General features: G+C 38.0%; 1 protein-coding gene across 6 annotated transcripts in view; it reads right to left on the bottom strand.

Annotated features, from left to right (window-relative positions):
* TPK1 (thiamin pyrophosphokinase 1) overlaps positions 1–17,842 on the bottom strand; it is a 292,817-nt gene that overhangs the window by 164,790 nt on the left and 110,185 nt on the right. For 5 of the 6 annotated variants that reach the window (XR_012054636.1, XM_032746808.3, XM_030265289.4 and 2 more), the window contains exon 3: positions 16,011–16,080. Coding sequence is in view for 5 of the 6 variants with exons in the window: in XM_032746808.3 (XP_032602699.3) it covers positions 16,011–16,080 (70 nt within the window). In the remaining variant the exon portion in view is untranslated. Of the gene's footprint in view, positions 1–16,010; positions 16,081–16,386; positions 16,409–17,842 lie in introns of those variants that run through there. The other variant, XM_072925926.1, reaches the window with a different exon arrangement.

Raw genomic sequence — 17,842 nt, 5'->3', positions numbered from 1 at the left:
ACCTAGATAGGTACATCCATGACAGACAGGGATGTGGAGAATATCTTCCTTCCAAGCCACGGGATCACAACCAAGTCCAAGGCCCAAGAAGGGCTGATGTTGGTCCATAGAAGAGCTCCAATGAGGAGTATGTAGGAGCAGTTTTCCCCATTTCTGTCTTTTACAATGTGGGGAAAAGAGTTTGCAAATGCAGCTTTCAGATGAGAAAATTAAATAATTAAAATTACTTTTTAAAAACAGAAGTAAGGAATTAAAGCTACAACCTACTGGTAACTCATGCTTTTGGTCTCTAGACTCCTAAAATATGTTTAGAGAGTAAAATAATTAACTCTTCAGAGATAACAGAGTGGAACAAGTCAGTGTGAGAACGTTGGAAATGGCTAATTTTCACAGAAGGCTGGGGAAAACAAAAAAGAAAAAGCTACGCTTGTAGCTTGGATTGACAACTTGAGTATGGTCCTGTGCCATGATCCAGCCTAATGCACTTGAACAGGCAGAAATATTAAATCCCAGAAGCACAAGAACTAAAAGGGAAATTTTGATGAGCTCTTAAACAGGGTCATGAACATGACTGTATTTCTGCTGGTGCTACTAAAAGAAGGCAAAACTTGCCACAGCTTTTCCAGTGTGAATGTGGCAAAGGAAGCACTTTCCTCTCTGAGTAATAAAAATATGATCCTGCAGAATGGGGAAGGCATCACACTCCTGATGAAAGCCCTGTTCAGCATGCTGGGAATGCTATTAGAGTTCTTGAAACCCCTACTGAGGTGTATTATAATCACATATATGCATGACAGTGCTGACCACTTAATCCCCATTCTGTCATAGGCAAGTTGGAGAATAAAAATTACACTGACACCCAAGGGTATTTTATAATAGAATATGAAATAAAACAATAAATTTGCTGATGGTTTTGGCTTTGCCTCATGGTATAGCATTATGCACCAAATATTCCTGGCCTCTCATTCATTACTATTTAATTACAACAGAATACCTTTCTTTCAGACTTAATTAACCTCTGAAAGGAGTTTGTGACCTTGGGACCCTCCTGCACATTTGCTATGTGCTGTTGGAATATTGCTCTGCCTGGAAATACTTTCTTTAATGCAGAGATTTAATGAAGTGCACAGGTTTTACAGGGAACACACAAAATATGAGAACCCTGCATGTGGTCACTTAATGAACAAGAGCTACAGCATATCAATTAGAATCATAAATCAATACTAAATTAACATTAAAAGATGCCACAAGAGTATCCCCAGAGGAGAGGGTCATTACAGTAAACATGATCATGAACGCTCTTCCCAATTACTTACACTGTGGGGCAGAGAAGAGGGAGTAATGAAACGAGGAGGGGTTTGTCCATTTAATTCCTATTTGTTTAAGCCAGCAGAAGCTTAAGTATCCCACTAAGCCAAATGACAGTGTAGTACAGTTCCAGCTCCTGTCTTTGTCAGAAAGTGCTGTTCAAGCTGAAACACTGTGACTCTGAACGGAAATCGGAGAGCAGTAACCCCTTCACCAGATGCGAGGCAGAACCACAGCTTGTACAACTGCTTTCATTGCTTTGCTGCAAAGCTTCGAACAATGGATTCATGTTGGCCCCTTGGTGCCAATCAGAGCACGCTGGTGCTTGCAGAGTAAGTGCTGGTCCAGTAACTCACTTGCTAGGAATGTTAACTCAAAATGGATTCTTCACCACCCTGAGAATTCCTTCTGAGAGCTAAAAATTGCATCAATCCATGCATGCTCCTCATACAACTCCCTCCTGTACACAACCACCCCAAAATCACCTTATGCAAAGTTTTCTTTTTTTCCTACAATTAAATGCATCAGAAAGAAGAGATATTGACATCCACATCTGTCACTTCATTAATTACAACCATTTGTTGTCAAACCTCACAGATGATGTTTTAACAAAAAAGAAAAAAAAAGCACTGGATTCTTTACTGACTCTTTTCAGGTGCCTTTTCGGGACAGCCTGTCTTTCTCTCACTACTCAAAATACCTTTAGGTGCACGATTCCAATCTGATCTGTCACCAATATTTAACACCCCTGCTGCAGCTTACAAAATTAGAAAACATCAATCCTCCCATGGATACTTCTGGAACTTGCAGAGGAAAATAGCAAAGCCTGCTCTTTCTCTCTCTTTCTTTCTTTCTTTCTTTCTTTCTTTCTTTCTTTCTTTCTTTCTTTCTTTCTTTCTTTCTTTCTTTCTTTCTTCCTTCCTTCCTTCCTTCCTTCCTTCCTTCCTTCCTTCCTTCCTTCCTTCCTTCCTTCCTTCCTTCCTTCCTTCCTTCCTTCCTTCCTTTCCTTCCTTTCCTTCCTTTCCTTCTTTCTTTCTTTTTCTTTCTTTCTTTTCTTCTCTTTCTTTCTTTTCTTTCTTGTTACAAAACAACAGTTGCTCCACTGGGGTCATAAGTTAGGTTATTCCAGAGACTTTTCTCCTTCTCAGCTTTAGTATCAAAAACATTTTCACTCCTTTTCCATCTTTTTCCTTGTACCCTGTTTATCTCCCTCTCTTCCAATTTTTGCCTTTTTTTGATTATGTCTGTCCCTAATCTGTTTAGATCCTCTTAACATGAAGGCAAAAACCCTGCTGACAAAGAAACAGAGATATTCAGAGTTCTGTTGCATTGGTGCAAAAAGACTCTATGATTCCAAGCCTTTGTAGAGTGGCTTCACTTCTGCAGAAGGAATGACAACCACAGGCACTGCTCTGGCCCACAGCTGGATGCCCACCACTGAACAATGAATGTCATTGGACTTGTAACACACACCAACTGCAGAAACAGTCAATCAATCAATCAATGAATCAATCACTCTACTACCCACTCAAAAGCTTAAAAAAACCCACAAAAGAACAAAAGCTGACCTAAAAATCCTAGTGGTCTCATACAAAATATTTTGAGCTACACCCACATACCAGTCTCTTTTTTATGCTGAAGAAAAAGGGGAAGTCCAAAGGCACAGCCTTTTATCTGCTGCCTTTGCTCGTCCCTCTGTCATTGCTTCATATATCAAGTACTATAAAGATATACCTTTTCTAACCTGCTGATCTTTATCAATCTTCTTTACTGGCATCCTATTAGGTCTTTCCACACCAATGGGTTAATCCAGTCTCAAGTTGCAAATCCTTACATTTCCTTTCACTTAGATAGTCACTCCAATTTGTGCAAAACACAATGAATAAATGAAGGGGAAGAGCTATATAGCTTTTATTGCTTCTATTATTTTATTTTAATTTGCCAGACACCTTTTACATAGAGATAAAAACACTGGAGTAAATGAAGACCAAACTGCACACACATGTGTACTCTGTGATACAAAATATTTTCCCTGTTAGTCACGTGATGTGAGTACCTTCAACTCAGCTGTACTTTAAAAGAAAGAAACTTATTCCAGCTGAAGTTTAACCATCAGGGAAAGCCAGACAGTTTAAGAGTTAAGCACTCTGTGTAGGTGGGATGTCCCTCAAGAGTTAGACCAAGAATAAACCAAGAATTATCCTTAGACCAATAACAATTTATTGCTACAGAATTAATTTCATTCCTAATCTTACTGCTACTATTTAAAATAATCTAAATATTTTGATCACTGTGTGGGCACCTCAAAGTTGCTTCACATACAGTAAGCAGTAAAAATTTCCAACTATTGCCAATGCTGGAATCAGAGTAATAGATGCTCAAACAATATTTACATAGTAAATTTTTTTTTTGTTTGGTTGGGGATTTTTTTTAAAGCAAAAGAGATAAAAATGGATTATATCCCAATTCTGGAAGATGTGGTTACTGACAAAGCAATAGTAGGAGTCTCGCTGTTGTTCCATCCATTTCACAGGCTGTTGGAACAATACCAGGTTGCTGAAAACATTAAATCTACCTCTGGTGATTTCCCTGCTTGCAATCACCATGGAGAAGTGATGCATTATGTAAAACATCAGTTATAATGCAAGAATTCAGGGCAATACATGGAGAGGGCATCATTCCTTAGGCATCTAGTGCTTAATGTCTTACCAATTAAGTCAATGGAACATCCTGAATTTGTAAGAAGGGTGATCTGGGTCCCTATTCAACAAGCACAGGTCCATCTATTTCTGTGTTGTGACAATAAAGAAGAATACCTAAGTAACACTAAAAAGATAACAAAACTGACAGGCTTGCGTGGAATTGCAGCTCCCCTCATTGACCAGGTTAGTTTTAAAATCCTAAAAAAAGTCACAAGATAATTTCTATAGCATCTTTATGCTGTGTGCCCACATAGATAGACACTGGTCAGTCTTGGTTTGTTTCTTCTCTCTCTAGAATGAAAAATAACTTTCAACCACGTTCAGCTGTATTCTTTCTGAAGTATTATTTGTCTGACTCTTTTTATTTTGTAGTCAGTTTAATATTCCTTGGTACTCAGAGGAACAAACAAGGACATTGCTCCAAAGCCAACAGAAGCTGAATGCGTATCTTCCTTAGCCCACTTCCATAATTTCTTTGTACAGTACATACACATGCCCCTGTTTGAGCCAAAAAGACCTGGTGCAGGACAGGTGTATTCTTATTCTGAATGTTTCCATGTTCAGACTGTATTGCAACATACAGGTATTTTGGTGGTATGCTAGAGTTATCATCCAGCCCTTTATCTACTGCTCTCATCTCTCTCAAGTTCATTCTTCTAGACATACCCTTGCAGTGCTAATCTTTCCTGAGGTGCTGATATGTACACAAGTGCTTACAAAAAGATAAGAAAAATGGAAAATATTTGCAAGTAAAGGCAATGCCCACAGCACACAGAAGATGCTCATGTTGGTATCAGAAGCTATCTTAGTGCCTTAGTGCATATTTCAGTTGAAACACTCCCTATTTCATAGCTGAGCTGATGAGTCAGAGCTGAAGGATGTACTGATACTGGTCCAGGGTTCTGCAGAGACACCAAAACCTATTTGCAAATGCCCTCTAGACTTGCCCGTGAGGAATATCCCACACAGGTAGAAAAGCATCAAAACACAACACCAATGGACCTTGATTAATTTCCATTAATTTTAAGACACTGTAACCTTGGATCTAATCTACCTACAGACATTATTCTGATCATTTATTTGGAATCAGTATGCAAGATATTTCTGTAGAGTTTATACAATTTCCAACAGGCTTTTGACTATCTTTTAACGTTAATGACAGATGTATTTTCATTTTATCTGTTATCAAAAACAGATCTTTCTTCCCTTGCTCAAAAATCAGAATTCTCTACATTTGTATACCGACTAAAACTTTTTTTTTTTTTAAAGTCCATATGCAAGAGACAGCAATTTATCTCCTTTTTTATTTAACGCAACTGACTCAAAGCATTACAAGATGTTTTTCCTCCACCATTTTGCAAGAAGGGAGCCCAGGCTGTTACCTAAATAAGGCCAGTAGTATGGTGGTTGGAGAGGAGTGTACACACCCAAGAGTATGACTTTTGTATAAACTATTAGTTGAAGGAGATTTTAGTTTCTCTGAATGTAAATGTATCCAAGAGCAGCTTTGGAGGTACCACTGTAAACACTATCTACATGCTTGAGCAAGTTATTTCTGGCAGCAGAACAAAACTGATTCTGTGACAGCTCAGAGCTCTAATTTTTAAATAAGGATTAACTCTCCTATCTTAAATGATGGAATTTGCTGGGCTGACTGGCAACCTTATCTAGTCCAACTTTCAACCCACCAGCAATTAATTGATGCTCAACCCTTCATGAGGATGGCTTTGCAACTGGTTCTGCAGTTTTTTCTCTACAGTTTATCCTTGTCAGAAGAGGCACGGGGTATTCATCTCTTGAACCTATAAAGTAAATTTATTAAATATTCTCAGTTATCAACTGTAATAAGAAGCCTTAATCATAGTTCTAGAGCACAGTTACTTGTTCTTGACAGCATTTCCTGTGAAAACAACTGTGACACATAACATTTTTAAATGAAAAGATGAAAAGCGTCCATTTGTAAAATGTAACCACTCTTGGAATACAATTAGATTTAGAAACAAATCTTACCAGAACAGCTAGGAAAAATAAAGATGGATGGATCTATATTCTCAAGTTTTACTTCTCATCGTATTCTACAATACATAAAGTCCCTCCATTTGCAAGCTTCTGGCTTCACTAATACTAAATTCAAACAGATTTGAAGAATAGAATCATCTGTTCTGGAAATAAAAATGTCAATCTGAATGCAGATTGTTAAAACTCAGAACTTCTGGCATTCATATATTTATAGAACGAGAGCAGAGTCTACTGAAGAAAGAGAATATGAAAGAAAACCAAGCAATAGACACCCAGAATATGTTTATGCTCCAACAATCACAAATAAGTTTATTAAAATAACATTTTAGAGACAGCAAAAACTAATCTGAATAATTAATCTATGGGTATTTTTTGTGTTCAGTCCCAATAGGTAATATAGCATAATTTGAAGTCAGCTGCAAGGAACTACACCTGCTCTTCCCCAACATTTTCCAGTCTATGAAAAAAAAGAAAACCAAAAAACAAAAAAGAGAATGGGTGTTATAGCACTAGTAATTCCTCCCTAAATGTCTTAAGTGCAACAGAGCAGATTAGTCAACTTCAAGGTCATTTGTTAACATGCATTCATTTTAAGGCATTGATAGCACATGGATTTCTGTGCCCCCAAATTGAATACTGATCATGGCATTCTTCTCAGGTCTTAATGGAGCTTTTTTCAAATCTAAGCTCATTCTTGACATGTTCAATATAAAATCTGTATTTTAAATGACATTGCAGCAAAGACCCAGCTTGGCTTGAGGCTTGCAAGAACTTTCTAGTTTTACTTTGTTTCAAGAACAGGAAAACTCCCAGTCCCCAGGCTGCCCCAAACATCTGTAGAAACCATTGCTCCATAAAAACAAACATTGCTGGCTTAATCCTTGATTTCCATTGATAGTGAGAGATACAAAGGGAACAAAGGCATACATTCCACCCTAACACTACACACAAAGCCAGCTTCTCCTGAATCCTGAGAATTACTCCTTAGACGCAACAGACCAAGCCACTATAAAGTGCTGAGTACTCTTTAGCCAGCTCAGAAGTCTTTTCGAAGCTTCTTGTTCCAGATGTGACTCAATGCACGGATATTTTATCACTGCAAAGCCCTAACCTCTAGCATTGGGGTGGCCATAAATGATTTTTACCATGTCATAAAGCCAGAAATCACCCAGATGGCAATGACATTCCTCTGCTTACAGTACACTAGGGGCAGAGATGCAGCTATTTGAAGAATACGATGAAGCAGTACATACCCTCTGATTGAAAGACCTGGGATTAATTGAAAGTGTCCCCATTTTTTTTTTTCCCTAGAACTACTGTGCTGGACAAATCATGACCCTTTGATTTCCTGGTTGGAAATTTAAACTTGGTTTATGGTGCTCTTACTGGAACAGAGCAGTCTTATGGGCAAAACACTGCACTTGCAGCCAGGAGACCTTGTTTCTAAAGTTCAACTGTTCACCTGTTTTGTATTTGCTCATCACTCCATCTCCCCAGACTTTTGTCTTGGTCCTTCTAATCTACTCCTAAGCAAGACTAGAATAATTCGAAAAAAGCAGAGATTCATGCTTAATGTTTATTGATGTGACTGAAGCAGGGTCCTAATGCCACCTTTGAATATCTTGAGGTATGCAAAAAAAGAAAGAAAATCAGTGGATTTATGCCAAAGGAAGAAGATTCTTGGAGCACTCATGGAGATCAAGTCTGCTTCCACCTAGAACTTACTACTCATTATTAAATACTGATGTCATCAGGAATGATACCTGGCCCTTTGATAGACTTATCTTTTAACATGGAAATATCAGAAATTCTGATGAGATCATATGAATGAGGAGAGTATTTTATTTATTCTTAAGAACTATTTTCCTGCATTTTAAAGGTGATTAATTCAGAATGTGAGATGATTTTGTAACTCAGTGCATGACTGAATGAGCAAATTAATAAAGGAACAAAATAAAAGTCTTGGTTCCCCAGTTCTCCATTTTAGCCTGTAGACAATACTCTCACTTTTGCTCTGCACAAGACCTGATCCATCTACACCTTCCTCTTGTGAATCATATCCAGAGGCTCTACTGAGGACTGCTTTTTCTTTTCTACTCTTCTCCTGTAAAGACTGCATGGTCCTGTAGTAAGGTAGTAACTTGCTTCCACCGTCTCCTGACATAAAAGAAACAAGGCATTCATACATCCATGTACACATATGTATCTCGGGGATGAAAAGCCAGCCATTTCACAGCTTCTGTAAGGGCATGATGTGGCCAAGCCTTCTTTCTAATAGAAATCTAAATTTCATGGGTCACAACAACAGGCAGCACTGTCACCTCCCATCATTTTTAGTAATAAATATTACCATGGTTCTACAATTACCATCTTGACTAGCAAACGCAATAGAAATTCAACATGAAGAGTAATTTAATCTCACCTAGATACTTCTAATATTTCTAAGACCATATGTTTTATTATTATCTGCCACTTGTTTTTCAGTTTGAGGGAATGATAAAAAAAAAACAAAACAAAAACTTGTCCATTTTCTATTATGGTTTATGTAGTAAGTTCACTTAAAACCACTGCCAAGTAAACCCTGTTGCTGGTGTCTCTCTCAAAATGTATCTACACTTCTTGTGATATGCAAAAGAGTACTTCTACCCCTCCTAAAATTCTCATGTGACTCTGAACTAATTGTTATGTAACTCTCAGATTTTTTTTCCTTTATAGCATAAGATGACTAAGTGAATAGAAATAACTCCTTTACTTTGGAAGAATACATACTCCTGGGTCTGGCTTATACAGCTGTTTAATATGAAGATGAACCTAGCAGTAAAAAAAATAGACCAATGATTTCCAACTCTCATAATTTCTGTAAGCATTTGATTCAGAGACCAAATTAAGTCTGATATGCCTAGTGATGTTATTGCCCTAATACTTTCAGGAAACCCCTTCCAATACAAGAAGCTAATTTTGGTTTAAATTGAGGACTGAAATGATGCATATTTCATGATATTCATGCCTTGCTACCTCAACTCTTCACTATTTCTGAAACAAATCTTGACTTACCAATGCACTGCTTCTGGAATATAAATGTATTTGAAAATGCAATCGAGTGAAAGTAATTAAATTGAAGACATAAATGAAAAAAACCCAAAAAATTACATGATCCTGAGGTATCTTGAGAATTTCTCATCTGCACTACCTGAAGCAAACACATTATGCAACTTCAAATGGATGAAGCCTTCCAAGCACTAAGAGACAGATTTCTTTGTTTTCTTTAAATTTGTTGATGCCTCGCTGTTTTCTAAAAATTTAAAAATGGATCCCAAGTCAGGTATTTCCTAAAGGAGGAAACTGTGGATAGGGAGGTTCTTTTTCTGAACACTCTTGCAGAATTTATTACGATAAACACAAGATTCTAATTTTGATCTTTAAACACTGCTATAGTTTTTATGTCAGGCAAAGATGTCTGATGTAAAAGATCCCCTTTAAGCTATTTGACAAATAAAGCATTGCCTGAGTGTCACTGCAACAGGCTCCTGGCCAGGAAATAATTGGCATAATCTCCATGATTCACAGAAGGCTGATCAATAATCTTTATTAAGAAACCCATTGCTCTTTTATAGACAGTTATGATACACGTGGACTTGAATGGTCCTCCAGTCCAAATACCATCACCATTAGCTAATTAAGAAACCACCTTTGGTAAACAAATGTCCATAACACATTCCACATGTTCACAACAACAGGTGCAGCAAGTGAAGATAGAAATTGTTTCTCATTCTTTTCTCTGATCTTCTCGTAGCCTTTCTCAGGACAATGCCTGGAAATGTTGTGTTTCTCGTGTGGCCAGAGAGCTGCTGCCACATCTGAGCTTTCAACTTTCTTGGCTTTTGGATTGTAATCCCTCAAACCAAAGAACTCTTCACCACTAGCAGCAAAGGTGGTAGCTTTGATCTCACAGTTTCAGAGGTTAAATACATATTTTTAAACAGTACTAAAACATATTCTCATAGCAACATGAATAAAGCAAAAACTTCATGAGTATAACTGTCTCACATCCTCCCCAAATCATACAATGAGTAGATTTTAAAGACAAGAAGTTGTCATTGTACTCTTCATGTAGAACTCTATACTCAGATAATCTCATTCAGTGTTTTCTGCATCAGTGCCCTAAATTTTGCCTGAATATAAGATATCCTAAAAACAATAAAATAAACTCAGTTTAATCTAAAGAGTTCAAAGAATTTCTCTCAACTGTACATTAAGTTATGTCAATGGCTAATTACCTTCATAAGTACTCTATTTCTAATCCAATATGGAGCACAGCAAAGTATGTATGAATTTCTCAGTCTAAAAATCTTATTAGGGACCCACTTTTCTATGAGTAGAAGGTTATTCAGAAAAATAGATCTCATTTTACAGATGGGTTTTGGTAGCTGTTGTCCAGATGTTTCTCTTTTGCTTGTCTTGTCAATGGAGGCACTGGTTCTTAGATCAGTCAAATTCAGTGTAAGCTATAAACAGCCAGTTGAAGTAGCCAAGGCACTACTAACATTCACTAATTGCTAAAATGCACACATGAAACTGTCAAAATATAGACACTACTTTTCATCTTTCCACTTTTCATCCAGGCAAATATATAATGACTACAACCTTTCCTCATGGAAGCTGTATTAGCTTACTTTTCCTATTCAAAGGTTAAACTTTTGTTTAGCTATCAAACTTTGATGCAAAATAAACCCCTGGAAAATGCGTGCTGCCTGGGAGGAAAAACAAAGAGATCTGTGTGCAGTTGCAGAGCTACAATCCTGCTGGGATCACAGAAACATGACTGGGTGTTGCAATGAGAGGATGCATGCTTTTTAGGAAGAACAGGATAGGAAGGTGGGGAAGAAGAGTTGCTCTTTCTTTAAGAGAGAAGCTGGAGTGCACAGAGCTCTGCCTGGGGATGGATGAAGCTAGGCAAGCTAAAGCTGAAGTGGAATTGCATCGTGACAGGGACTTCAAAAATATAAGTTGATTGTAAAAAGATATTTTTGAGGTCTGTATTTGAAATTTAGCAGCTGCATCAACTGGAAATGTCTACAGAATTTGTTCCTAATTTTTAAAAACTCCTGTAGAGCTTCTTGAAGCTGCCTGCATTTATGGCCAGTTCAGAGAAGAATTGTATAGTAGCAGCTGCACTTTCATGCATTACCTGAGTTCACCTCATTTATGTTTAATATGTAGAAAATGCTACCATTTTCCAGCTTTACTGCTACTCTTATATTTTGTATAGTTTGCAGGGAGAAACTGAAAGTGTAGTGAAAGACATGATATCTGTGACTGTAGGCAAGCCAACTAGTGTCACACAGTCAGTCTGAAATACTAACCAGAACTCCAGATACACAGTATTTTTTCATGATTGGTTTATCCTTCATCTTGTAGAGCTCACTGCTCCCCTCTTTAACTTGATGGTCTTAACACTGCAAAACCTGAATATGCATTGGATTTGACATCTCTCTGGAAAACAGCATCCAAGACACAAGTACTATTGACTGGTTTTAAAGGTTACAGTGTGATGATAGTTTTCAATGCATTTTCACCTTTGTATACCCCAAAGCCAGTGACACCCAGGTTAATCAATGTCTTGAGATGTAATCACAAGGTGTTGAGAAACAAGTTCTGCAGTGATACAGATAAACAACAGCCTAATGCTGAAGTGGAAAGCAGTGCTTCATAATGATTCAAGAAAATTCAAAATTGGATAGGCAAGGCAGACAGAATAAGGCAGAGCGAAGAACCCATAAAGATCAGCGACTCACCTTTAAGTCTGATTAGTAGCAAATGTTTAGCAATCAAGAATGGTTTAGCAGTAATCCTTGTTTCTAAGTAGGAACTGGTGTTAACAGTCCAAGGAAAATAACCTTTCTGGACTGTAGAGTCAGAGAGAAAAAAGCACGAGCATTCAGTCCTTTTTCACTCCTGCCTTTCCCATGTCCCCAGCACTGACAGCTCCCAAGGACCAGCCTCTTTGAGGGAATGTTATCCTACCCTTTTGGTTACACTTCTTAGCCCTCATGCTCCAGAAGGCAATTTGTTTTAACATATCATTGAAAAAATCTGGCATGGTTTCTCCTTGTTAGCACTTACAGAAATGAAGGTTTTCTTAGACTGGTTTGTTTTTAAACAAAAATAATTGCAACTCAGATTTTCTGAGAAAAGGGGAAAACCAACCAAATATCATAAAAATGACACCATGAACACAGACGAAGACAGATAACATCTTAGTCATGACATTAAGTCTCATTGCTATGTCAGCCTGTGCAGGACTATAGAAATTAAGGTGTGAACTTCGTTTGCTTGATGGGTCTAGCACAAAAGCAAGTCAAGTGGAGAAAACAGGAAACAGATGGAGTGGTAGGCTCTTGAATCACCCTTTGCTGCTTTTCATCCACCAGCATAGTCCAATATGATGAAAAGCAAATTAAAGAATTGTTAAGCACTGAGGAAGAACTACAGCAGCCATGGGAGCAGCAAATGGAGGATTAAGAGGGAATACTTCAATTAAACACAAGCATCCAAAGACACAACTAGTAGAAAGACTATGCATCGTCCTCTGCACCCCTTCTGGGATATTGACACAATCAAATACCTCTAAAAAGTGCCTGTATGCCAACACACACAGTATGGGAAATAAACAAGAGGAAGCAGAGATCTGTGTGCAGTCACAGATCTCACTGTGATTATGAAGATATAGGGGGATAACTCCCGTGGCTGGAATGTTGTCCTGCATACACTACTTAGGAGAGGTAGACTGGGAAGGTGTGGTAGTGGAGCTGCCCTCTATGAGTGAGGTAACACTTGGAATGTATTGAGCTCTTTCTTGGTGAGGATGATGAGTGAGTTGAGGCCTTATGAGTTTGGATAAAATGACAGACTGGTAAGGGTGATGCTGGTGTGAGTGTTTGCAACAGGTTGCCCGGGCAGGAGTAGGAGGTTGATGAGATCTTCTACAGGCAGCTTCAAGCAGCCTCGAAGTCACAGGTGCTGGTTCTTGTGGTAGATTTTGACTACCCTGACATCTACTGGAGACACAACACAGTGAAGCACAAACCATCCAGGAGGTTGCTGGAAAGCCTTGATGACTACTTCCTGACACAAGAAGTGGATGATCACACAAGGAATGGTGTGTTTCATCTCATACTAGTAAACAGAGACCTTGTTGGAGATGTGAATGATGGGCACAACTTTGGCTGTAATGACCATGAGACTTTGGAGCTCAGTATGGGGAAGGAGGAAGCAGGGCAGTAAGATTGCAACCATGAACTTCAGAAGAGCTAACTTTAACCTCTTAGAGCTAATCCCATGGGAATGAGGTCTGAAGGAAATAGAGGTCCAAGAGAGCTGATTGATATTCAAGGATCACTTCCTCCAGTCCTGAGAATGTTGCATTCCCGTGAGAAAGAAATCAGGCCAAGGGGAAAGAGGCCTGTGGATGATCAAGGAACTCCTGTCATTACTTGAGTGTAGGCAGGAAATACACAACAAATGGAATCAGTGTCAGGACGCTTGGAATGAATACAGAGAGGTTGTCACAGTAAGTATAAATGAGATGAAGATGGTCAAGACCCATCTGGAATTAAAGCTGGCCAAGGCTGTCAAAGACAAGAAGGGCTTCTTCAATCCACTGGGGTCCCCTCCAGTTTACCCATTCTGTGATTCTGTAATATGAACTTATCTCCAAAGGAAGATACCAGTACAAGAGCACCATACTGCAAGCTATTATTTTCCCAAAGTATTATCACTAATTCCCATTTTAAAGGATTCTTCATAAAATTTAGTGTCAATTGGGCTTAGAATCAAGCCCAAAATATCAATCAAATTATTTATTTATATCTGTTATATATTATAATATCCCTAAAATTAAAGGACTATTGTTTTTTAGGTTTTGATATAACACAATCAGATATCAGGGCTTTGAATAAAGTATAGTTTTAAAATGTGAAGACAGCATTAAAAAATTATTAGTATGTCAGCAGCATCTGAGCAGACAGCTCTTTAATAACAATGGACAGGGAATTTAAAGAAAAAATACTTCAGAGAAGTAAATGGATATTCTTTCCAGCAGAATTATTTCTTTAAAGACAAAAATCCAAATTATGCACTCTTTTTTGTTTCAAAAGAACTACTTTGAAGGTAAGATATACCCAACCAAAGCAATTAAGATGAGAAGAAGAAAGATAGAGGAAAAGAATACTCCAAGGGCCAAGTATGTAAGACTGAAAGAACTATTAAGTCAAAGAATAATCATTCATTTCCCCTGAATTATATTTATTTAATACAAATATAAATATGTGCAGAACAGATGAATGGGTTACCAAAGAAAGTAAAGCAAAAGCCCTCAAATGTTGTTCTTTGGAGAGCATTACCATTATCAAAGAGAACTGTTTGCTGCAAGTTGGTCTTGAATTCAAACAGACACCTGCTTAAGTTTTCCATAGCTCTGTGAGCAACTACTACAAAAGGACAAATCAAATGTTATAAAATATAGTCTACAACAGTAGTGCCAGACTCCAGTCTTGGTCTTAGCTGTTGTAGAACTTTAGATAAACTTCCCTCAGGTGAAAAAGGAAGAAATTTTTTGTTTTATTTTTACTTTTGGACTACAGCCCTCCTTTCTAACTCTTGCCTTTTTTCTGAAGGAGAGGAGGAAAGTGAGCTTCCTCTTGTCCCCATCATACAGTTTCCATGAGATGAAAAGCAAACTATGTATCAGATTTTGCTGTATGAATAAAACTCTTCATAAGCTTGTAAGTTCTACCAGATGCCCTTCTCATTCCTTTTTGCTCCAAGAATCAGTGTATCAATTAATTTTTATGAAACTACTTATTTATGAATTCTTGCTCAAAATACCTGTCGATATTGGACATGAAATACAGAAGCTTGGTAAGTTCAAGAGAAAACGACACAGTTTTATTCCAACATCTGGTATTTATAGAGTTCCAAAGGTGACTGTGACTGTGGATTGGAGGATGGAATTACTGCCTCTCCAACGACACTGGTCCAAAGATTAATCAATCATTTCTCTCTACAGAGAAATATGTACACTATTCTATTTATACATGAAATTGTGTGGGAACTCTGACTCTCAAATATGTAAACATTATCAGAAGACTAAAGAAGTTTTATGAGAACTTTAAAACTTTCAAAAGAACTATAAAAGAAAACTTAACACTTTTAAAAATCAGGGCCACAACAAGCAAAAAGAATCTTTAGTAAGCTAAGCTTGCAAAATATTTCATGGTTCCACTACAATGATAAGAAATCACTGGAATGAAATATTTTGCATCACAGCCCCAGCTCAACACCTCTGCTGCAGAAACGTGGGATGTTTTTCAATTCTAAATGCCATCACAGAAAACAAAACCATATTTTTTCAGTCATATTTCCTCACCTAGTGTACACATTCATAGATAATATCTGTACTTACCTTTGGTCATTTATAATGCCCTGATGCTAATTAAAAACTAACTCAAAAAAGAAGACTTCTTATTTTATTACCCATCTCACTTCACTAAGTAAGTAGATTTCCTCTAAGGCCTCACATGAAAAATGAAGAGGACACACTTCGTTTCAGCTCATGGTGACAAGCATCAGATGTTCCTCCAGGCAACCCTTGCTAGGGACACAGCAAATTTTTTCACAGGCCTAACTCTGATGGATGCACAAAATAAGACAGACTGCTTAATTTCCTTTCTCAAGAGGAAAAAAGACCAGTGGGCTTCAAGGAAAATGGCGTTTTAGGCTTCCTGTGTTTTTATAAATTGTAGCTGTGAATAAAAATTTAGGATAATGAGGAGAAAATATTTTATTACTGGCCACAGTTCATTAAAGTACCATGCACAGAACAAGCAGCTACTTAAGTAACTGAACAGATCCTGCTCCTCCACATTTTACTTTAATTGAGAAAAGATGACTTCAATGACTTCAAATGTATTGCTGACATACCTTTCCTGGCTCCCTTCTGTGATGTGGTAGAGATGATTGGCACCTCCATCAGCACAAGCTCTCAGGGCAGCTGCAAGTGAAGAAAGAGAATATCAGTGCACTTGCATTATAAATAAAACCCCACAACTAGTTGACAGTGCTGTGTAAATTAATTGTTCATAGTGGCATAGGGGATAAACTTGAGATCTTGTATGGCTTTTAGCTTCCGATACTTGACTGCTTTCCCTGTTTCTCTAAGTAGAAATTTGAACTGTTTTTATCAGACTAGTGCTAATCTTCATCTGATTGTGCCATTGTACTTGAAAATATCTGAACTTTCCACCCAGCCAGCTTAAACTACAAGACCGGCAAGTACTAAAAACCTGAAAATGCCCACCCTCCATCTATGGATGGATCCTCCACCTTGTCACAAGTGGAAACTTGCACTTTAAAGACAACTATCTTCTCACCCAGGCAGAAAATTCCCTATGGTGGCTCTACAGCAACCTGCATAACAATTCGGAAAGAAAAATAACCAAGAGTTAATAATGACAATACATTTTTTCTCTTTTTTCCCCTCCTGTGACACAAAAATGGTAACTTTATTACAGTTCCTATATTGTCCCATAGACTGTTTGACTCTTCTGATATAAAGTAGGTGGTTTACATCTTAGGTTCAAATCTTGGACCATCCTGATAAAAAAACCACAATAATTTTCAGCACTTCCACCTAACTCGGGGACCACAAAGGGCATGTGCCAATAATTCCAGTTGATTTAAACAAGCAGAGACATGCTGTTCTCTTGTGATCCTTTTGTTTATACAGACTTAAGTTAGAGAAAAGAGACAAGTCTAACACTATTACAAAACCAAACATAAATTGGTATCTTTTTTTCATAAGCTTCCCTATTAATCATCATGTAACTAACACACAGCTCTTTCATGAGGTTTTTAAAACCTGATAAGCTATTAAAGATTGGAAATGACCATCTTGTCTTAGCAGTCTTTATCAGTTTTGCTCCAAGATGCACAAGTTAGATAACTATAGCACATAAGATAAAAGAAGCTGTTACTTCTACACTAGGGAAGAGTGTTCCTTCCAGGCACACAGAGACTGACTGGTAATCTTGAAATGGCTGAAAGTCACAGGGCCAGCAGGGAAAAAGAGGAGGGACAAATAAAGAAAGCTGCAAACAATCAGATCAGGCACTTCTTGCCTCTAAGAATCCAATTTTCAGCTAGAGCCACTTTCCTTTGGTGTTTATTTTTCAGTCAGAACCACATGTCAGCAATGATACAAACCTGTATCTTTCCTCTTGGTGTACATTAGATGTACACCAAGAAAGATCCACCTGCCCCCCTACTTAGCCAGCCTATACAAATAGGAACAACAGAGCTCACCTCTATAGCTGCTCTCATCTTTAAGTCATTCTTTCCTATGAGGGTGCTTAATTCCCACAGGGAGTTTTTGTAAATTAATGTCTACTGTGCAGTACCATCTGACCTTGGTTGTGGATATTTTGGGGGAGCTGGGGGGAGAAAGAAGGAAGCAGGACAACACAAAAGCTACAGTTCACCACAGGTGACTTTGGGTACCTCAGTTTTTTTTCTTTCAGCCTGAAGCCATGAGAAAGAGAACAAGCAATGTACTCCTTTGTATTGTTTCTAGCACAACTTCTGTTCCTGCTCTCTCCAGTACCTACCATGGCAAGCACTACTGCCCTCAGATTTCCTGTACAGATCTTGCTCTTCTCTGAACCCTTACACCACTTCACCCACTCCTTACAGCCCCCACCCAAACCCATATTAACAAGCCAAGGTCAAGCAGATTTGATCCTGAGAAATCTTATTAG

The sequence above is a fragment of the Taeniopygia guttata genome, chromosome 2, assembly GCF_048771995.1.
Source record: "Taeniopygia guttata chromosome 2, bTaeGut7.mat, whole genome shotgun sequence".
In the NCBI taxonomy this organism is placed as follows: Eukaryota; Metazoa; Chordata; class Aves; order Passeriformes; family Estrildidae; genus Taeniopygia; species Taeniopygia guttata.
The sequence above is the reverse complement of the archived record's forward strand: the minus strand, read 5'-3'. Positions and strand labels throughout refer to the sequence as shown.